This window comes from Oryctolagus cuniculus, chromosome 10 (genome assembly GCF_051225735.1).
Source record: "Oryctolagus cuniculus isolate XC-2025 breed Fujian yellow rabbit chromosome 10, ASM5122573v1, whole genome shotgun sequence".
NCBI lineage: Eukaryota > Metazoa > Chordata > Mammalia > Lagomorpha > Leporidae > Oryctolagus > Oryctolagus cuniculus.
Window position 1 is genome coordinate 96392014 of NC_142876.1, and position 22959 is coordinate 96414972.

Sequence of the window (22959 nt, forward strand, 5' to 3'; positions counted from 1 at the left end):
TTCCAGCAACGTGAGCGTATTTCCATCATCGCCTTCACCCCCAATGCCCCATACCGCTATACACACTGCCTCTCATCCATCCCTAGTTAGCCCCCTTTCCCTGCTCTGACTTCTAGGAAGCACTCAATGCAGTTACCTTGTCCATCAGAATGAGCTCTTTGGTAAGGAACGAACCATCTCACCTTTGACATCTATAGTCCCCAGCACACTGCCTGCATGGGGCAGGTGCTCATTTAAGATCTGTGTGCACATCAGGGTTATCATTTAACTCAACTATTACCTAGTTCATCTTGAAAATTCTACATAAATATTAAAGGTGGGCCAAAAAGGAGCAGCTGGTTTGCTCCAGCAGACACACAAGCCAGACCTTCTCAAGCCTGTAGCTGAGAAAGCCTTCTGACATTCAGAAATCTCTCGGCTCGAATCCTTCTCAGGAGAACATTCTGAGACAGTCACATCAGAAAGTTTTGTTGGTGGCATACAGATAGAACCTAATGGAGATGTAAGAACAGAAACTCGGAGCAAATCTCAGACACACGTTCTGTGGATGGATCTCATATGACAATGGCCAACATTTGTTTTTGGCCACAAATCCGTCTACTGATGAAATCCCTGACTCTTGTTTCATCCGTAACAGAGCCAGTCTTCCTGTCCATCCCAATGTGCAGTCTTGTGGAGTAATAGAGAACAGATTGGACACAGGCCTTCCAGCAGGCAAGCCTGCCAAAGGGCCCTGGGCCTGCAGCTAACTCCCCTGGAGGCCGGGAGCCCGCGTGGGCCAACAGCCTGGGCACATGAGGCACTTCCCTTCCAAGTGGAGAGCCTCCAGGCTAATGAAGCGAACCCAATTATAACATGGCTCGTTATGTTAGCAGAGGCCATGGTGTCTGGAAATTATTGCTGGGGTGTCTGGAATTCTTAATAAAAACTACAGGAAGTCTGAGTGCTTGTGGGAAAAATCTATGAAACTGAAGGAGAAAGAATTCTATCTTCTGGGCAAACCCCAAGAGCAAAGGGCTGACTCATCTTTCCAAGGTGCTAATGAGGAGGGCGAGGTGGGAGCTGAACTCTGCGCCCTGGAGCTCATCTCTCCCAGGTGACAGGCCCACTTGGCCATGGTTCTCCCTGGCCATGGCTCATGGTGGGAAGCTGAGAAAGGACATCCTGGGCTGATGTAAGTCCTCACTGTAACTCAGGTTCCCAGCCCAGCCCCTGGGAAGCATTGACCTCAAGCACCTGCATTTCAAGTCCTGCTGATTGATTTTTGTCTCCGATCTCCCTCTGTTTTCTTACAATGCTTTGTTTCATTAATCTTTTACGACTTGAGTGGTGTGGAGAAGGTTATTTCCAGTATCCTGAACTAAAAATGGGGCCAAACGGTACCCCTCTTCCTGGGAGGACGGTAAGGCTGTGATGGGAATGATGCCAGTGAAGTACTTTGGACCTCAGGCACCACACGGTAAGATGTTCTGTAAGTGTCTGAGCCTAGTTTAATTATGACTGTGATTCTATTTAAATATTACTAGTATCACCGTCATTGCTCTTGTTGTTCCTAGTGGTACTGGAGATACAGAGGTTAAAAGTCACGGGAATCCTGCTTGCAAGTGGCTTCTCGGGCCAAACATTCAAAAAGTCCATGGAAATGCATATCATGAAAACGCTGTGCATGGATTTCAAAAATGTACTGAAATAAACTTAACGTTTAATGCCATTTTCCATGAGTTTTTTGAAGCACCTTCCTAGTGGTATCTACCTGTTATTAAGGGAGATGAGGCAATAAAGAACGTATCTCACTGCCGAGTGGAAGAAGCTTTAAGAAACTGATCTACAGGGCAGTTGCTACTGATTCCATATTATATTCATTCTTTTTTAAAAAAATATTTTTATTGTTTACTTGAAAGTCAGAGACAGAGAGATGGAGATCTTCCACCTGCTGGTTCAGTTCCAAAATGGCTGCAACAGCCAGGGCTAGGCCAGGCGGAAGCCAGGAGCCAGGAACTCAAACCAGGTCTCAACACGGATGACAGGGGCGAAATACTTCAGCTTTCACCTGCTGCCTTCCCGGGGTCCATCTTTTTTCCAGAAAGCTGGAAGCAGAAGTGAAGTCCGAACTGACACCTACCACTCTGATGGCAGATGTGGGCATGGTGACTTAACCACTGCACCAAATTCCCACCCTCATTATGTCCATTCTTTCTTGACTTACTGGGAACATATCAAGCAGTGCCCTCTGTCTGGATTTTGACATCTACTCATATGGATTAAGAAGCTTAGCAATGGTTTAGAAGCATTTTATCCAGGTGGAATACCATGTCTTGAACAGTGAGTAACCAGTTCTAGGCACCTACATGTGGGAACATCAACACAAGTGAAGTCCACTGTCTTCAGAGTCGCAAAGCCTTTGCTCAGCCCACCCCACCCCTGATCTGCAGTTTCTAGGCAGCTACCACACTTGATGATACGGATCTGCATCAACTCAGCGTCCTACTGTGCCTCTGGAAACCCAACTCCAGTTGTTAGAGTCTTGGTGATGGAGGTGTGTGTCACCACTCAACAGAAGGGGAATCTCAGGACTTGTCCACACCCATCTTGTCAGCCACGGAGCTGAGAACCTTCAGAGGCCAGCTCTCCCCACTGCCTTCCACTACCTGAGCCCAGGGAGGGGCTCTACAACTACAGTGAATCAGGTGTCAGCCAATCAGGGGAGGTGGTGCCTAGAAAGGGGCTCCTGGTCACTCTCCCAAGAGAGGTGGAAGGAGCTGCTGTCCATCCAGAATGACACACACCTGTTGAGTGGTGACACACACCTCCATCACCCCTTTGCAGCCAGTGGAGCCCTCTACCCCGTGGGCCAACAGGACCTGGAGCAGGGCTGCACTCTGAGCCCTGCCTCCCACGTGCCCACATGGGTCACACATTCAAAGGACTCTTGGGCAGTTCAAGAGCCTGGGTTGGGTCTTGATTGGGTTTTGTAAGGAGCCCGTGCAAGGGAAGAAGAGCAAGTTTTCTGCATGGGATCCAAGGATTCTCTGTGTCATCTTTTAAAAGGTCAACAGATCACATTAGTCCCCTGTATCAGAAAAATACAACCTGGGTTTGACATGGATTCCTTAAACTGCAGTTAGAGAATCCAGGAATCAAGAAAAACGGCAAGTCAATGAAAGCACAAAATAAACAACGAACCTGTTCAGAAACCGCAGCTGGTACCAAGACAAGGTCATGGGAAGAAAAGGGAAGTGGACTCTGAAGCCTGACTTTCATGAAAGCGAGGCTTCTGATAGTGCCATCACTCTGATCTCATTCACGAGGCCATGCATTACCTTGTATTTGGGGATGGTCTTCAGAAGTTCTTTCACTGGGACATCTGTGCCAACCACACCCAGAAGGATGCCCTTGGATCTCTGTTGAAAGCAAACATTGAATGATAACAACGGTGCTTAGTCTCATGAGAAGCCACTTGCCACAACTGTGCATCACATGCCTTCCCCAAGGGGACAGAGGACCAACCCAGGTCTCCAAGGACTCTCTTCCATCCCCAGATATCACTAGACAGAGATGGTGGCTGTGCGGCTGCAACCCCAACCCTCTCTCATGCCATAATGCTCCACTCATTTCCCTTTTGTCTCTCCTGCAAATTAAAGCTTGTTGTAAGGAAGCAGGAGAGTTCCAATAGCTAAGGGCTCTCACCACGCGCCGATTTCTCTTATGAAGGCTTTTTATAGGAGAGGCAGCATGGTAACTGCTTTCTCAATTTACACTGCCATCTGGTGCCCAGGAGGAAGAGATGAAATGGCCAGAGGGAGACGTAATCATCCTGATGTTTTTAGCAGTGAGTTGGAACAAAAGACCAAGGTGACGGAATGAGCTCCCAGGGTCCCAGTTCCCAAGGCAGGTGAACAGTGGGATTTACTGGAACTTTACAATGTCTGAAAGGAACAAATTGACTGCCATCTCTCGCTTCCTTGTTGGATGAACAGTGTCTGCACAAAATTGTATCTATTCAGAACTTCCGACTGTAGAGCTATTTGGGAAGAGGGTTTTTGCAGATGTCACAGGTAAGAATCTGGAGATGAAATCCTCCTCAGCTGAGGGTGAGCCCTAAACCTGATGCCTGGCCTTGTCCTAGGAGGAAAGGAGGGCACGGAGAAATACCAGAGAGAAAGTCGCATGCAAACAGAGGCAGAGACGCGCGAGACGCCACTGTGAGCCAAGCAGTGCCGGGACACTCAGGAGCTGGAAGGACCAGGAAGGCCCCTCCCTAGAACCTTTGGAGGGAGTGTGGGCCTGTCAACATGCTGATTTCAGACTCCCAGCCTCCAGCGGAGAAAGGACATAAATGTCTCTTTTCTACGCCATCCAGTTTATAGGCCTTTGTTACCCCAACCCTGGGAAACTGCTACAAAGCTGAGAACTGTAGATGAAAGAGAGGCCATCTCACCCTCCTGGGCTTTTCCTTCCTATTGCCATGTGATGTCTTGGCAAGGTGCTACAGGAGCTGCAAACTCTAAAACGATGCCTCCTTGAATCCTTGCTTCTCATCTTTGATTTGGTGATGCTAGCAGCAGTACGAAGCAATAAGGAAAATGTACACACTCTCTAAACTTAGTAGGGAAAGGCCGTCGGAATGCGACCGAGAGGCCATTGGGAAAAGCAGCCCTCCTGGCCTGAAGCCGGAAGCGCAGCCTCAGTACTCACAGTCTCATTCTGCTTGCTGAACACGGGCATGGCCACCGTGGTCATGAGGACGAGGCCCTGGTCATCTGCAAGCTGCACAGATAGAGAAAAGCCAGTTACGGACAGTGGGCTAGATGCTGAAGTGCTGGCGGCCACCTCCCTTCCCCATCACATCCTTCCTCATCTGGGTTCATAAGGCCTTGTGTGGATCTTACTGATTTGCTGTACCACCACAGACTGTTGTTTATGTTCAATGTGTGCCATAATAGCGCCTCTCCTCACTCTAAACATTAAGGGTCAGAGAGCATGAGCACTGGCGGTGTTGTGAGTTGCCCTTGCTAGAATCAATGGGATCTGGAAGCATCTGTTCTCCCCAAGGTGGGTGAGTCAAGGCCCCTTCTTTCACCTCTACAGATTGCTGAATGATAGCTGCAGAAGGAAAACCAACAGAGCACACAAATAACTTGACTACAGGAGCTGGAAAATCATACTAAGAAGCACGTCATTTCGTCTAGAAGAGCAACCCTTGAACTACAGCACTGGACAGATTTCAGAAACCTTCCGAATCCTGTTTGGACACATTAAGACCTGCAAGTGTATTTGCTTTGCACAACCCACTGGGAACCAGGCAGGAACTCCTGCTATGCCACAGTGTGGAAGCAGAGTGCTGAAATACAGTGGGCTTTGGCTCAGGACAAATTGCAAGCAATGCTTTGCTTTGACTCCTTCTTAACAGCATTAGCGATGATTCCATGTCCTCATATGAACAGCAACTGCTCCTCAGCATTGTTGCCAGAAGACACAGCAGGGCACCTGGCTCATGGCGCCGCTCAAAGGATGCTCATGTCCTCTCCCTGCCTTCAGCATCACACGGTTACAGATAACAGAGTCCAAAGTGAGACTGAGGCTCGTGGCATGGCTGAGAGGTGTCTAAATTGACCCAGAAATTCCACAGGAGAGTGATTCACAGTTTGTTCAAGACCCAAATGAAGCAATGGTGAACTGAAATCCACCATCTTTAGTCTAAAGTTTTCTGAGGTGTAGATGCTTTGCCAGAGCTTTAGATCCATAGAATAATCAGGGGCTGCTCCCTCAATCTTACAAAAAGGCATAACAAAAAGCAGATTCCAAAACATGTTAGAGGCCACATAGTATACGTGGTCTCTTGAGTCAAAAGTCATTCAACTCAGTGCATCTTTCACTTTGTTCTTCCAATTGATTTTTGGAGCTAAGGTACAACATAGCTTGCAATGTGATACATGGGGCAGCAGCACCTACAAGCACAGAAGTGTTTACTAGAAGTGCATAATCCCAGGCCCAATTCCAGACTGTCTGTGTGTAAATCATTATTTTAATAAATAGTATGCATTTTAAAAATTAAGAAGCATTGTTATGGGGCAATCCTTTTCACTATATCTCCATCAGTAATCGCAACAGGTAGAGGATGGCAGGTGCTGGAACAAAGTTCCCAATACAGACTGGGGGAGGGAGGCTCTGCTGTGGTTAGTTTTCCATCTGTATCAAGAAGGGCCTATGTTCCTCCGCAGCCATCAGAATGAGGTAGAGTTCAGTTAGTCCCTCAAAAACCAGAACTCATAGTGTCATTGGTTAACTTTATGAGTCAAATTGCCCTACTTGTTGGCTCAATTGCCAGTCTAGATATTGCTGGGGAGATGCTTTTTGATATGATTAATACACAAACCAGTAGACTCCAAGTAAATCAGATTACCTTCCAAAATGTGAGTGAGTCTCATCCAATCAACTGAAGACCTAAAGAAAAAAGACAGGTCCCCCAAGGAACAGCAAATTCTGTCTCCAGATTGCCTTCAAACTCAAGACTGCAACACTAACTTTTTCTGGAATTTCCAGTCTCTCTCTCTCTCTCTCTCTCTCACACACACACACACACACCACACACTTGCAAAAAATTCATGAAAAAAGGAATTAAAAGACTAAGTGTATTTTCCACAAATTTTATGGAATTAAAAATAAGTTTAGTGCAAAAAATCTTTTGAAATCCAAGTCTAGTTTCTTTGTAACATACGTCTTCCAGGAGCTTTTGGGTGATCCCTGGTATTCTCTTTTTCACTACAGACCCTCTTACTGGTTCCACTTCTCTGGATAACCCTGACTAATATACATGATAATCACACAACTTATTACTTGGTACAGCCTAGTTTGGGTCTTGGAATAAATCAACAGGTTTACTTAATTAACATTAATAATCAAAGAACGTTAACTATGAGAATATGCTGCCAACCAGTTATTGTCACCAGGAGCCAAGCCAACCAGTGTACACAGTTTATAACAGTTTATAGAAATGTGATGGCAATGTCTTGCTAAAAATACCCAAGCGTACCATGGCCACCATCGGAGGCAGGCAAGGCCATTTTCAAAGTCAGAACCGACCCACAGCAAACAGCTCTCTTAGAAGTCTTCCCATATTTTGGCTTTTTGATGAATCCTTAATGCTGCAAAGAAAACTGATTGGAGCTGATCCCTAACCCCGACTGCTTCCACTTTGCAACTCAAATCAAAATTTCAAGCAATGCCAACCTGTATCACGGATGAAATCAAAACATACCATTGGCAATAATGAGGAATGAAGCTTTTTTCCTGCAACCAGTAAAAATCAGTTATAAATCACTAGTAATTATCCTGGCACAAATACAAAATCCTGGAAAACTAACTTCCAAATATTAAGCCAGAATATAGTATCAACTTCACTCAGGGGCTAATTCCAAATGTAATTACTGCATCATTACTTTAAAAAAAAAAATCCCCATAACATAGCATTTGTACCAAAGCCACTCATTTGTAACTGGCCCCAGGTAAACAAAGGAAATGCAGTGAGTTCAGTCCGGCTACAGCTCACGTGTGGGGCTATGATTTCATAGATTCCTCTCCTAAGGGTACTTCTGGCCCATGTTTGAACTGGCTCAGCCCTAACTCGAACCTGTAGGTCTCCCCGTGTATCCCAAGTCTTCTGTACGGCCACAAGGGCTGGCAGGAACCCAGAAACCTCACTTGCACAGCACTCAGACCCTGCCTGCACCCATCGGCTCCATCACTCCCAGTCTCCATACGTCTGGACTCTGGCTCTGAAACATTTCACGGTGAAAGAACACCAATTTGAAAGTTCATTTGCACTGTGAGCTCTTTATGATCGAAAGGCATTCTGTACTCCTGCCATAAGAAATAGCAGTCCCAGGGCAACAGTTTGTATCCCAGACCACCGAACAGAAGTTATGCAGCCAACCATGCCAGAATCCCCGTCCTCCCACACACGAGGGGGTCCGTGCTTTGGTGTGGCCCCCCAACCTGTAGCTGTTGTTGAAGTAAGAGCTCTGTTTGTGATTCATACACATGGCTTCCAAGAAAAATGCAGACATAGAGTCAACATTGATTCTCCGAATGGTATGAGCAGGAGGCGGGGGTCACCGCGCTCCACGTGGGCAAAAGCCCATGAACTCCAGTCCAAGCGGGAATCTTAAAATGAACTCGCCTGGACTTTGAACAGGCCTCCACCACACTTGCTTGTGGAGCTCTGTCGCGTACGAAGTGTATATTATTCCATATCCCTCATTTCCTATGCTACATAACGGGGACCGTTCTGGTATCAAAGGAAATGATGAATAATAATATTGAACATCTGGTTTGTAAAACACAAACTTGCTCAACAGACTGACTGCTTCCTGTCCGCTTCCCAAGTTAATCAGACATGTGGGCTCCTATGAATATGCATTCAGCCCAGGCAGGCCTGCCAGGCCTCCGACTCCTAGCTCAGGGTTGGCTTCCCAGCAGCGGCACCCGTCGGCAACGTGGCAAGCCCCAGGGTGTGGCTGCAGAGAGCGCAGCCGCAGATCCGTGCTCGGCCCACTTTGCTGCCATCCCAGTCGTTATTATTCACTGATAAACATGGCTTGTGCGTCAGCCAGGTGCCAAGTTCCATGTGCCAGGCAGACAACCAGGAATGGGAATAAGACAACCAGGCCTTGTCCCCAAGGAACGGGGACACAGGAAAGCTAATGAGGTGAGGGTGGAGGAGAAGGAGCTGGGAGGGTGTGGCACCCACTTCCTGGGCAGGCAGGCTGTCTTCAGGTCTAGCTTGAACTCAGCCGTACTGTTGCTATTTCACACTATCTGTCCAGGTTTCTATAAGAGATACAGAAGGCTCCCATAAAGTCAGTTTAATAGAACCAGAAGAAGTTCCGTTTTGTTTGCTTTACACTTCAGGATATTTATAAATGGGACAAGGTAGGGGTAATCTTTTTTTAAAAAATCCCTTTTGCCTTTATTTTCCTTCTTCTGAAACTATCACCTCCTTCCTTTAGGGAAATCCTCTTCAGTCCCTCCACCTCTAAGATGTGCACGGAAGTTTAATTTCTCCCTTCCCGAGTGTATGGCTGCGTATCCACAAACCCCTGGCTGAGCCCACCGGAGCACTTCATGTGCTCACGCACACACGCACGCACACCACCAAGACACAGGACTGGCTTAGGAGGAATTGGACCCACGCTTCTAGCTAGGCTACCTGGAAATTTTTCTTTTTTCTTTATGCAGCTAATGGCAAAGACTCTCTTTTGGGAATGTGGTTCTAAGAATGTTAGCCTGACATCCATGTCTCTTTACCAGAGAGGCAACTTGGACCAAAGACATAAAACCAATGCACAAAGAGAAAGAGGGGTGTGTCTGTGTGTGTATGTGTATATATGTATGTATACGTGTATGTGTGTCTCTGTATGTATTTGTGTGTTGTCTGTGTGTATATGTGTCTGTGCGTATGTGTGTCTATATGTGTGCATTTATGTGTATGTGTGTCTCTGCATCCTTGTGTCTGTGTATGTGTGTGTCTGTGTATGTCTGTATATGTGTGCATGTATATGTAGATGTGTGCCTGTGTATACGTGTATGTGTGTCTGTGTGTCTCTTTGTGTCTGTGTATGTATACCTGTATGTGTGTCTCTGTGTGTCTATATGTGTTTCTATGTATGTATATATTTGTGTGTTGTCTGTGTATGTGTCTGTGTATGTGTACGTGTCTTTGTTTCTGTGTGTGTATGTCTATGTATATATATGTGTGTGTATATGAGTGCATGTATATGTGGATGTGATGTGTGTCTCTGTGTGTATGTGTCTGTGTATGTCTGTGTATATGTGTCTTTGTATCTCTGTATGTGTGTGTATGTATGTATATGTGTATGTGTGTCTCTGTGTGTCTGTATATGTGTGTATATCTATATATTGTGTGTTGTCTGTATATGTGTGTGTGTCTGTGTCTGTATATGTGTGTGTCTGTGGGTATGTGTATACATGTGAATGTACATGTATGTGTATCTGTGTGTATGTGTATATATGTGTATCTCTGTGTGTATGTCTGTATGTGTATGGATGTGTCTATGTGTACATGTATATCTGGTATGTGTGTCTCTGTGTATGTGTCTTTGTGTCTCTGTGTGTGTGTATGTGTCTGTGTGTGTCTCTGTGTCCCTGTGTCTGTGTGTGTGTGATGGAGGAAGAGAGGGAGAAGCAGAGGAGGGAAGGTGTCCCCTGCCTCCATTCATAGGGACAACTATACTCATGCTTTATTGCCTGGCTGGGTTACATGGGCTAATTTATTTTCTCTTTTTGCTCCAATGAGTATGGGTTACCTCTGTGAGTCCTAGAACAGACAATTTCTGAGTTGGGGCCAGCATGGGTCCTCCATGACCTACACTGCTCCAGGTACTACTGAGGCGGTGGCACCAAGAACCACAGACAACCCGTACAGAGGGGAAGTTTCTGAGCCCCGTGGAGGCTGCGAGGAAAATAGTCCCAACACTTCCCAGAGTAGTAGTTGTGTGTTTTTCCCACAGGGGGAGAAATTTAGGTCCCCTCATCAAAGCACCCAAACAGAATGGCAACAGAAAGCATTTGGGGGAAATTATGGTTTTTTTTATGATGGTATCAGAAACCACTGTTGTTAGGGTTGTATGCAAACCTGTATACTGAATAGAATTTTGACTTCTTTCTAAAAAAGATCCTGGGTGAGAAGTTACAGAATCAGAACCTGTTTTTGCCTACACCTAGACAGAGAGGCAAAAACCTACAGGGAAAGAGGATGGGACTGGATAGGCTGCAGGCCTAGACCAGTGACCAAGTAGACCCCTTTGGGTTGGGAGCATCTGTGGCCTCAGAGCTGCCTGTGGAGCCCTCACTTGGGAAGGGCATCTGTTTTGCTTTCTGACTTTGGATCTCCACCCAGAGTGGTTCACCAGGGCTGGTGGCAGGATGCTCCATTTCTCCTGCAGCTGGAAGCCCTGGGGGCAAGTGCCAACCCCAGAGAAAAGAAGCAAGCTGGCCCTGGCCCCAGAAATGCATTCAAGCAAGTTAAGGGCAGCATGCTTGGCAGCCCACTCAAGAGATGCCAGGTGGTTTTCAGCAGAGCCTCCTGCCAAGTGTGCTCAGCCCTGGAGGCTCAGGCTCAAAGGGAAAGCTGTGCACAAATGGCATGCTCAGCTCGGGAGGAGGCCTGGCTCTAAGCCAGGGACAAAGAAAGACCAACTCCCTAGCGTTTCTCAAATACTGCTTCTATTTTGTTCCTCTTAGGTTTCCATATTTTTCTTTTCTTGTTAAAATGGATCAACATAATAACTATGTTAATAGAGTACATCATATGAGTTATAAATATTTTATATATGGGTGCAAAATTTGGGCGCACACAACTGGGTTTCTCCTTTGTCTTTGACACCGGCAAGGAACCACCTTTGCTTTATAAGAAGACACTGCTGCCATCTACTGGCAGTCACTGTGAATTGCAGGCACAAGGTCCTGGGAGATTAAAAAAACAAAGAATTTCAGGGTGTGGGCCTAATGAGTAAACATGTATTCAAATGGCAGCCAACATCACTTGGTTATGTACCCAGCTGAAGCAGAGACAGACTGTATCAGTTATTAATTCTTTCGATGACCTTTGCTTTAGCGGGAAAGTAACAGTACTAAGACGTGGAAAAGCACAGTGGTGTAAATCCTTGGGTCGAGGCGAGCTGTGCAAGGAGCAGTGCGGATTCTCTGAGAGTGAAGGCTCAGAGACGGTGACGGGGGTGGGTATAGGAGAGGCCGTTTTCTCTCACACCCGCTTTCTCAAGTGCAGCTCGATTTCTAAAGGCACCCTCTCCTCTCCAGTGCGCTGAAGCTTGCTAACAGCCTGGGAATTCCCAGGGCCAGGGTGGGAACAGATGCCAGTCACGTCCTCTCATCTGATGGTTCACAGCTGAAGGGGAGCAAGATGACAGAAACCCCCCGGGGTGATGCTTTGGACGGATGCGTCAGCTGGGAGGGCTGCAGGGCAGTGGCATCTGGACAGGGGGCCTGGGAGGCATGCAGGGCCGTGTGGGGACTGTCCTCAGCTCAGGTCCCTGGACCTTTCCCTCCTAGTCCCAGGCCAAAGAAGTCCTCGGCACCAACTCTTTCATCATCCTCCTTCCACCATCACAATACCCCTTATCCTCGGTAGGGACCAAGCACCCGGAGAAGAGTCTGATCAGAAAGTATGGGGTACGTGCAGAGGATGCCTCCTCTGGAGACACCTCCCAACACGCAGACCCAGGCCCCTTGGAGGGGCAACATGGTGAAACCCCCTGTAACGTTCAAGTGATCCCCACTGCACCTCCAGCCTGAACGGTGAGCACAGTTGCAGCATCGCGAACTTCCCTCAATGTATCTGGATGTCCGTGCCCATGCACGACGGTCATGGGGCTCACCGGCTGCTTTGACAGTGGCCAGTTTTACCTGAGACACTTTCTGCCATCTGCATATTTTAAAAATCGCTTACTCGATAATTTATCCAATAATCTGAGAAGGCATTTTGAAAGGAGAGAAGAAGGAACAGCTCGTGTGTGTCAGTGATAGAACCAGGAGTAGTAGAGCCAGCCATCCATACGGACGGACGTGGGGGCTGCACAAAATTTGTGCAAAGACAGAATTAAAAGCAAAGGCACGTTTTCCATGAACTTGCTGGAAACCCTTGTCTATGACATGCACATCTATCTTTAATGAATTTCAAGAGTAATTCTCTAGATTTTTCTTCTGAGAACTTTTTGGTCCTACCTACTCTACATGTAATCTCTCTTAAAGCTTAAATAGCTCTTTCCATAACAATGAGGATAAATCTCATGAAATTTATGAAAAGAGAAGCAAGGGGCAGAAGTATACACATGGTATGAAAGTACTACGTAGAAACTTAAAAAGACACAAGCCAATGTTGCACACTGTTTGCAGTTACTCCGACCTTTTGTACAATTAAAGCCAACACAGCCAGCTGGGATGCAAACTTTCAGCTATCACATCCCAGCAAAAATAAAAAGCATCCTCCATGTAGGTGATCTCAGGAGAGTTTTTGGAGGGGACTATCGTGAAGGTGCTGGTGGGAGGCAGGGTATCCCCCAACAGCAGGGAGAGGCAGTTCTGCACCAGGTTCAGGGAGGAGAGGGAGCAGGTGCTGGGACGTGAGACCAGAGGCCGGAGCAGAACCACATGCGGAGAACTGACTCCCAAGAATCAGCCTACTGCAACCCCTTGCCATGTGTAGTGTTTGCTCCATCCAAAAAAACATCCCCCTCCCCCTCCAACACACACTCAAGTATATATGATAAAATATTTTGATTTTTTTAATCTCGGTGGTAGGTACGTAGATAGTCCTTTGCGTTTTCTTTCTGTATGAATGAAATTTTTAATAATAAAAAGTCCTGATAAAATCTCATCTTCAGAGAATATTTAACAAATAAAATCACGTAATAGCCAAAGCTTGCAGTGAAGATGAATGCCTACAAATAAAAACAAGTTAATTAAAGTCATCCTCATCATAAAATTCTCATGTTAGAAATCCTTTTTGCAGGAAGATCAAAATAGTCCTTTAAACAAACAATGGTTACACTTTGAAACAGAAATGTCATCAAAATAAAGCTTAGGTATCCTGGGTAAAACATTATATTTGATTATCAGTAGTTTGAATGGTCTGTGTAGAAGAGAGTTAAAAAAAAAACAGGCATTATCTTTAATTGAAAAGCTGGTTCTTTCAAAGTAAGAAATATGAATCGTCTTTCATGCCACTGCTCACATGAACTGCTTCCTTTTAAAAATCTAGACAAATTAAGAACACTAACCATTGTTTAGATTTCCATACTGCACTGGCATTTTTCAGCATGTTTGCAGGATGCCTGAATCCTCAGTAATCTAAGACTCTAACCAAATAACAGTGGAATATAAGGAAAAGACATAAGAATAAGAAAACGTTTCAAGCAATATTGCCTCTTGCTTTACAACAGACTGTCTTGGTAAAGTGTGGTCACTCAAAATCTATGAGAATGATACACAAACGATGCTTTTCTTTTAGCCAAGACACTTCTTAGATGAAAGCACACTTAAATTTAGAGAACCTGGATTCTTAGCAAGTTTTGCTGTTTGAGTTCTTTAAAAATGAAAGGGAACATATTTCCCTCTCTGAACTTAAAGTGCATTTGAAGGAACTGGATCTTTGCATTTATTTGTTCTCTTTCTCTTTTTAACAACCTGAAGACAACAGTGTGACTGACAATGCCGGATAGTGTTGGGACATCTATATGAGAACCCAAAAACCTCTTTCTGCTAATGAAATTATAATTTAGGACAGTTTTGACGTAGTTTCCTTTAACTCTGGTGCTCTAGCATAAGTCATCGAGTGAGGAGTGTGGTGTATGAGTGAACATCTAGGGAGGGAGATTCTGTCTTTGACTAGGGACACATAGATAAACAAAGCCAGGGTCAAGCCAACATTACTGCTTAACGTATCTGAAACTTGTCTTGGACACTGCTTTGTATACTAGGGTACCACCTGCTTATTTAAGAACGCCCAGTAATAATGAGAATTATCATGAGGCATTGGAATTTGGCCAATATTCCGGCATACAACTGACCGCCCCCATCACTATTTGTGGCCAAAATTCATATTTATCATAAACATGGCTTAGACACCTCCCAAATAGATGCCTGAAAACACAGCCAATCGCCGGAGCTTCGGGGCCCTGGGACAAAACCTTCCCCTTGTTTAAAGACCCCCTGAAACGCTGCTTCCTCCATAAAACCTTCCCTGACTAAGTGGAAATGGGAACCAGATGTTCTGCAACTTCACTACAAAGATAATCATATTTACTCTACACCCAAAGATACCATCGAGGACCAAATGTGTGCAAACTGTTAATGCAGCAGAGTCCCTGCACACTGCGGCTGCACACTGGGAGTTCTGTCGGCCCGAGGACTCGGAGGGCAGAAGCTAGGGATGCTTTCTCTTTGAATCCACAGCACTGAGCACGCAGCCTGGGACAGAAGACGTGCTCAGGACAATGGTCCTGCAGGGGAATTTTTTTCTAGCATCATCCTTTTATTTAGTGTATAAATGAGGCCCGGAAAGGAAGGGCATGACAGAGAAGAGGTCCAAGGGCACAGAGGGGCTCCAGGCTCCTCACTTGGTACCCACATAGGCCGTGCCTACATAGACTTGCGAAGCTGCGAGAAAGTGGGGCCCGTGTGCTGCTGCCACTGCCGCTACAGGCAGATGGTTCACGGCTTCCAACCAATGCAGGACTTCACGTAACAGTCTGGTTGAAGACAGAGAATTCCTTAAATTCAAAGGAAGCAGCACAGAGCAGAGAGAATGCACGAGAGAGAGCAGACAGATCTGAATGCACCTCCTAGAACAGGTTACCAAGCTTGACTTGTTGAAGCAGTTGTATTTACCCATCTGTCCATCCATACACACAACCATTCACATGTGCATATCCATTGTCAAATACAGCCCGCTACTGCCATCAGTGCTCTCAAATGTTTACACCCACGTAGCCCGAAATTTAAGCCTGACACAGACAATGGCAGGGTCTATGCCCATTTCTCAGATGAAGGAGTTCAAGACAGAGGGGCCAAGGACCTTGCTGCAGGTTGCAGAAGGCAGCAGGTTGGAGGTTGAGCCTTGGCCTATTTGATGCCAGAGCCCAAAAATTAATCACTCTGCTCTCAGTCTCCTGTTTTGGGTTGCAAGGGAAAATGTCATGTTTTGCCTGCAGCAGCTTGGTGTGCAGTGAAAATGGCACCCAAGTAAGCCATCCTCAAAAAATAATTAGCTCTGAGAGTTCCTAACAGGGTTAAATGAAGTTATGAACATAACCACCTATCATTGTGCCTAGCAAACCCCAAGTGCAACCAATCTCAGAGGGAACATTGTAGGCTATGGGAGAGAGGTTCAAAAGCTTCTTTCGAGACACTTGGGCTTCATCTGTCTCTCCATCTAAACGAACAGTTCTCCCTTCATCATGGCCCTAACGGTTAAACAACGTGCTTCAGGAAGCAGTTGCAGGGAGAGGGGCAGTTAATTAGGATCAGAAATTCTAAGGAGGCTGGGAACCAAGCACATTGGGAAGGAAGTTGTTCTGGCAGAAGGGAACCAAGGAAGAAAGGGGAGATAATTCAGAAGTACCCGGCCTCCAAATTATCTAATGTGTTCCAGGCCTGGGCAAACAAGGATGGGTCCAATCCAAGTACTCAGGACTCATGATTCAGCAAGTGGTTCAATTCCATGAGTCATTTCTGGAAAAAGAAAATCCATACCATGGCATTAGTCCTTGCCTGACATTTCTCTACCTCATGAAACTAGGTTGGGTTTTCCAAAAGCCTTCCAGCTAATTTGAAGGGATAAACATCTAGCTTTCTGTTTTTGAACTTGGTAGTAGCACTGCTGCACACAATTGCACAACTGCTCCAGTTTGCCGCCGAGGGTCATTTCAGTTAAATCCTCTGGCATGAGATGTCAGCTCATCAAGACCACTGCTTCAGTTCTCATGAAACAGGGCTACATTTAGGTTTCAGGGGATGTCTGATCAGTGAAAAAGGCTGCAGCAGCCGATCTATGACCAGATCCACAATTGTGTGATTCAATGTTGTAAGAAATTAAAGGTGGTTACTTCATTAAAATCACTGATTCCTACCCCCCATTTTAATGTGCAGAAACAAAACAGGTGGACAGATTCTATCAAAAAAAAAAAGAACAGATTTGTTTCACACCCAAGAATTATGCCTTTAAAAAGTACACCAAAAAAATAAATAAGTAGCATTCTTTTTTCGTGTGGTCACTCTCTATGCAGTTAGGGGGAAATGTATTTCTGACTGAAGTTTTTCATGTTCTGGGTCACCTAACTCCTCATTTCATTAAGATACCCCATGAAGTTGTCCTTTAAATGACAGCTCAGCCAGGGCCCTGACCATGGAATTCAGATTTCATTGTTCACTGAGTGTTTTTTCAGGAAACACCTCGAGTGCATCAAGCAATCAAGCCAGCATTCCAAGTCTATCAAGAAATAAGAAAGAAGCCGCAACATGATGATCCAACCCTTTGAGTTCAAGATGCCTTTGAGCCAATAAAAATGAACCTGCAGAATCACGTCCCGAAGCAAAGGGTGCAGAGCCTGCAGCCTGTGATGTGCCTCCGGGACGGTGCCAGGATTCACATGGCTTATGCTGACGCTAATCCCATGATATCCAGATTCTCTGGGCTTTTGAAATACGTTTTCTCAATCCTCTCCATCCTTTCTTTATAAAAGGAAGAAGAGTATTTGTATTTCTTTGGGGATGTAAGAACAACTGAGGTGAAAATTTTTAAAATTCTAATATTTTTATTTAGATGTTTAACTTTCAGAAGAAAATGCAAAATTTCATTTTAGCAAATGTTATGCGTGGAGTTTCCATTGCTTAAACTCCTGAAAAGAGTCATATTTTACCACTGCGCTTGATTTAAATAAATAGAAAACAATCACATATATTAGGTCAGTGAGAATGTTTGAAAGAAGGCTTTAAATTCCTAAGACGAGAAACATTAAGTCTGGGACAAGAAAGCACTGAGATATTAAGGATTCTGAAACTAATTCTTGGTTTTCAGCTTTGTAAATCCAGTTCTTTTTCATCCTTTAATTTTTTTGAAAGAACACCAGATGATATAAGTTTCCACACCATTTCTGCTTTCACTTCATCACATTTGTCTGCACTGAGCAAGGCACAATGCTACCTGCATTATCAGTGATCAGTACGACTACTGCTCCTGCTAACTGCTCCTAAGTGAGCACCTGGTGTGGATGGGCCCTGGGCAAGCACTGTAAGGGAGGTGTTTCCATCACAGTATGAACCAAAGCTCAAGGTGACGCTGGTCCTGGGTCCCAGGTTACAGGGCAGATCTGGCAGAGCAGAGCCTCAACGCTACTTCCAGATGACTCTGAAATCTGTCTTCAGAACCCCTGGGCTTTCCTGCCTCCATGGCAAGGGTGGAATACCTGCCTCCTGCCCCGGTGAGCCCATCACAAGAGACCGCACCAGCTGGTTCAACACTCCCCAAGGAATTAACTTGGCAAATGCTGTCTTCACTTAGCTTCGATTTTCCCAACCTTTAAGCCAGCATAGCCCTTTATTCCAACTGGAGGGGTGAGTAGGACAAGCAACACCCACCAACTGAGGGGCTTGTGGAGTTGGGGATCCCCAGAATTGAACCCCATACCTGTCATTGCCATGGATTTCCCAGGCTTGGATCACTATTACAATAAGCATCTAAACTGATTGAGCCTTGGACTAAAAATGACCCTTCCTTCTGGTAGAAAATAGATTACTGATAAACAAGGGGATTTTTAGACTTGTCCCATGCCAGACCATCCACCATTCTGGTTATACCATCTCCATTTTGATTATACTTGTCTATTCCAAGAATCAATACAATTGGATATGCATTTTCACAACTGAGTTTGGATTTCCCATACTTCTGTTTGTTTTGAGGGAAAGTTAGGCTCAGCAAACAACTGTTAGGTTAATTCTAGGTTCATTGTTTATAAATGTAATTACATATAAAATAACACATGCTCATTGTACAGGATGTGAAAATTATCTAAGTGTATTAAGAAGAAAATAAATACCTGTTATAATACCAGAAAACACATGTGTGTGCATTTATTGTTAATACTGTTTCCTACATCTGTTTACACCTGCAAACACACACGCACACACATACACATACACACACATGCACACAGCAGGTACATAAAATGGTACCTTCTGATTTTAAACCTGATCAGTTTTCTCACATTAAGTATCCTTTGGCCCACAATTCCATCATCACCTCATAATACGCTATATTTTGGAAGTCTGGTGACTTTTGCAACCCCTTTCCTATTCCTGGATATTCCAACTCTTCTTTTCCTCATTATACATAAAACTACAAGGCACTGACCACTTTGGGCAAGATTCTGCAAAAGAGATTATTGGGTCAAAGCATACAAATGTGAATGTTATTGTGTACTGACATTGTTTTCTTGATTGCTTTTCATCAATTTTTCACACATAACAGTGTAAAAGATTTTTAGAAAGTAAATTTAGCTCATAATTGAATTCATTTTTATTTCTACCTTGCCTTTTCCTAATTATAATAATAGTACATAAATAGTTCCCATGTTCAAAAAAGTAGGAAAATGGAGAGAACCGAAAGTAGCCATGCACTCAGATTGTTTAATATCAATGAATTATTTCTTTTCATTGAGCAGTGCTAATAACGCCTGCTCCTAAACAGAGCTCTGTGGTCCTTCCTCAGTCCCCAGCATCGGCCTACCCGGGACTCCAGCTCCAGTCCCCGGGTGTGCCACTGCTGGGCATCCATTCATCAGGCAGCCATGCTCTTTGAAACCGCGGGTCTTGCATTCATTTGTCTTGTGGACAGGGCCATGGGAGAGGGGTCAGGCCCGACTCACATGGGTGTGAGACTTGCAGAGTTTACCCCCTTTCAGTAGAGCAGCTTGTTTGGACTGCCACAGACACACTGTTACAGGACTATCAGACCTTTGGTTATGTGACCTTCTTGATGGCTGAGCGATATGCTTTCCCTCGGATTTCCACAGAGTCCGTCACACTGGCCACGGGAAGCGCTACAGGGATTGGGCTTCCTCTGGTTTTTATTTCCCTTGCCATATTCACAAAACAGATCTAAGAATCTAAACTGTAACCCACTGTGCTGTGATCATCTTTCAGACGGCGACAACATTAACCTGAACAGACTCGGGTTAGGGACACATATAAAGCTACCTGTGTATGTTCCTATAAAAGAGTAAATGATAAGGAGGGTTATCAAAACAAGAAATAACAGTTTACATACAAAGCAAGTAGAGGTAAAAGCAAATGATTCATAAACCAGAACCAAATATAAACAGTTACCACCTCTCAGATTTGCACTTCATTTGCGTTGATTGAGCTGGTTACAGAACTGTAATGAAACACTAAAATCACTAGACCCGCAGTTCAACAAAACAGCAGCTTTGCAAACTTTCAATTTTCTATTTTCAATGACAGTTAATTCCACAGTCAAAGTATAGAAGCTAAATGAGGCAAAGAATGATAAATGACATCCCACAATTGCTGAAATCTGATTACAGTGAGATAAGAGCTAGGCCAAATTCCTCTTGCACAAATTTGCACCTAGAACAGGACAAAGAAAGAATAGATGACTGCTCCCATTTATTACTCCAAAATATAAGATAAACAAGGAAACAAAGAGAATGCAAATAGATTTAGGGCCCTATTTACATGGGGGTTGGTGGTGCGAGGAATTAATAAAAGTTCTGTACTGAAAGAGAGACCAAAAATCGACCTCCATTTAAGAAGTTAATTTATGCACTCCTGAGTCCTCATACAAGTTAAGCAGCACAGAATATCACAGCAGGCATAGAACAACAGATCTTGAACCCTGCTGTGTTTGCTCAAGAAGGCAAGTTAAGCTATTCCTAACAGGAAACAAAACACCCGCTTGGGCGATTAAACAGGGATCATTTTGCCATACTGTGCAGCCCTGAATGCATCAATCGCTGTTCCAAACAGGATTAGAGATGTGGTTTGCTTTAACTATGGTTTTGAGAAAAATGCTTATGCCTACTCCAGATTCTCAGGCCGATATTAACTAATACAGTGCCATGTAAGACATAGAGTACCTAGAAAACCCACCAGAAATGGTTTTTAGTAAATCCCAAAGGTGTGTAGATGCCATGGAAAGTGAAGAGTAAAGGTACCAGTTAACTGTGTAAACAGCTAAATTTCTAATCTCCAAAGAGTATTTTTGAATCTGGTCCTTCAAGGCCCACTCCACATTATTAAATCTATACTGATTGGATTAACCCTACGGCAAACAACAGCTAGGGAGTTCCTATAGACAAAAGCTCCTTCAAAGAAAATGCAACTAGAAACATAGACTATTTGGTTCAATAATATGATTGTTGAACACACATTTTTAATTATCCTTAGGTAATTCTGCCATGTTTTTTTTATAAAGGGGACCTCGGTTCTTATTGTAGATGTCAATAATTATTATGAATGAGAATAAAAAAGGCAAATCTTTCTCACACATCACAGAATCCAAGGACAATCAATCCACTGGAGAAATTGGTTCAATTTCCCCCAGAAGGAATGGATTTGTGAGGGCCTGAAGGCAGTGGATCTATATTGCTACATGGTTTTTAGCTAAGAATTTAAGATCCTGTATTTAGTAAAAATATTAAACAATCATCATCTGGTATGTTGCCACTTAGTACCACCCCAGCATTGTACCAAGTGTTGAAATTCATAGACTCTAAGAATCAACTTGCAGGTGCTTAAGTATTACAGGAAAAAAATTAAAGAATTGCTTTGCAAGCAATTGCTCTAGACAATTGTCATAATGGGCTAGAAGTGGAGTTCTGGAAGACCCTAAAAATATTAGAGTCATGAAAACTATAATTTATAGGCCACAATCATTAATGTTTGCTACAAATAAGAGGGAGCCCCAAAAGGGACCTTTGTAGATGTAGATCAGCCAAAAGATAAAAACAAACATATTTACAGAGACATAACTATTTAAAATATTTATAGAGAAAACAGTTGCAGATGATACAAAGACAAATTCCAACAAAAACATAGCTTAAATGCAGACACCATATGGTCCAATGTATGTGCCCATGACCTCATGTAAAAGATGTAGCGGCTGGGGATGGCTCCCTTTTCACCCTAGAATAACAAACTCTTAGGTTTAGAAAGAGCTCATTATCATCATGTCCACAGATGGCTAAAATCTATGGGTAATGTCAAAGGCATTGGGAAGAAATATCCCAAAAGCAATTGTTCTCCCAAAGTTTTTGCTTTGTTGGGACTGCAAGCCCAAACTCCATTTTCTGACTGCGTGGAAAAGGTGCCGTGAGTTAATAGCCAGAGTTTTAATGAATTGGGTGCACTACAGGCCTGCAGGGCCTTTGGCACTTCCTGGGCATCCATGAGGTTTGAGTCAGAACTGAAAGACATTGCAGAAGTCCTAGATCACCACCTCCTACATGACTGTTCTCTGGCAAGTCAAGTCAGATGGTAACGGGAACTTAACTTTTTGCAAGTGTCCATAATACATCCAGCTCTGTGCTATGCATCAATAAGATAAATGGCCCTCTTCATAAAACCAGAGAGTTAGTCTGTCATCCTCTTTAAATAAATAAGAACACTTAGGCTTTGAAAGGTCAGTTGAGTTGACCCTGGTTACAACTGGGTGAAGGCTAGATGGGAAGCCACCATATTTCTTTGCTGGACAAGTAGCAAGACAGGATTATTTAAGGAAATCAATGCTTGTAAAAACCTCATCTTTCTAGCAAAGGCTTGTGCCAGTGTGACTGAGGAAGTTCTGGGGAGGAGAGAGAAGGAGAGCGAGGGGCCGGGTGCTGAGGTATCAACAGGTGGAGACTTGCAGGCCTGGGGAGGTGTCTCCCATCTGCAGTGTCTCTCCTGAACTGCCTTCACCCTCCAGGCTCAGGTTTTATTTCCATACTCTTTCTCCAAGTAGCTTAATGGGGTATAGAAGCTACTGAGTTCTGAAATCATTTCAAACCAAGGCTCAGTATATTTTAATGCAAGCACCTTTCTCTTTTTAATAGAACAACAAGAACAAAAAGACAACCTGTAGACTAGACAGGAAAAGGAGGCCGAGTTACTCTTGGTTACAAAGGGGCATAGGCCACATCCCACACACCATATGATGTCTTTGGGAGACAGGCAAAGAATCAGGAGACCCACTGGGCCTTTTCTTTGACTCTATGTTTCACAGGGGCACGATGATGTGCTCTGGTTTTCAGGGCCAGTGATGTCACTCAGCACACGGGGACAGAGAGAAGGAGAGCCATGAGGTCAGTACCGCTGGAGAACCATAGATCCCAGTGACACGTGCTCACCGTATTCTGCACTGGTTTG

General features: G+C 44.5%; 1 protein-coding gene across 3 annotated transcripts in view; it reads right to left on the bottom strand.

Annotated features, from left to right (window-relative positions):
• CACNA2D3 (calcium voltage-gated channel auxiliary subunit alpha2delta 3) overlaps positions 1-22959 on the bottom strand; it is an 875732-nt gene that overhangs the window by 217838 nt on the left and 634935 nt on the right. For all 3 annotated transcript variants that reach the window (XM_051851529.3, XM_051851528.3, XM_089305523.1), the window contains 2 exons: positions 4696-4767; positions 3321-3401 (listed from right to left, as the gene is read on the bottom strand). In XM_051851529.3, the coding sequence (XP_051707489.1) occupies positions 3321-3401; positions 4696-4767 (153 nt within the window). The remainder of the gene's footprint in view (positions 1-3320; positions 3402-4695; positions 4768-22959) is intronic.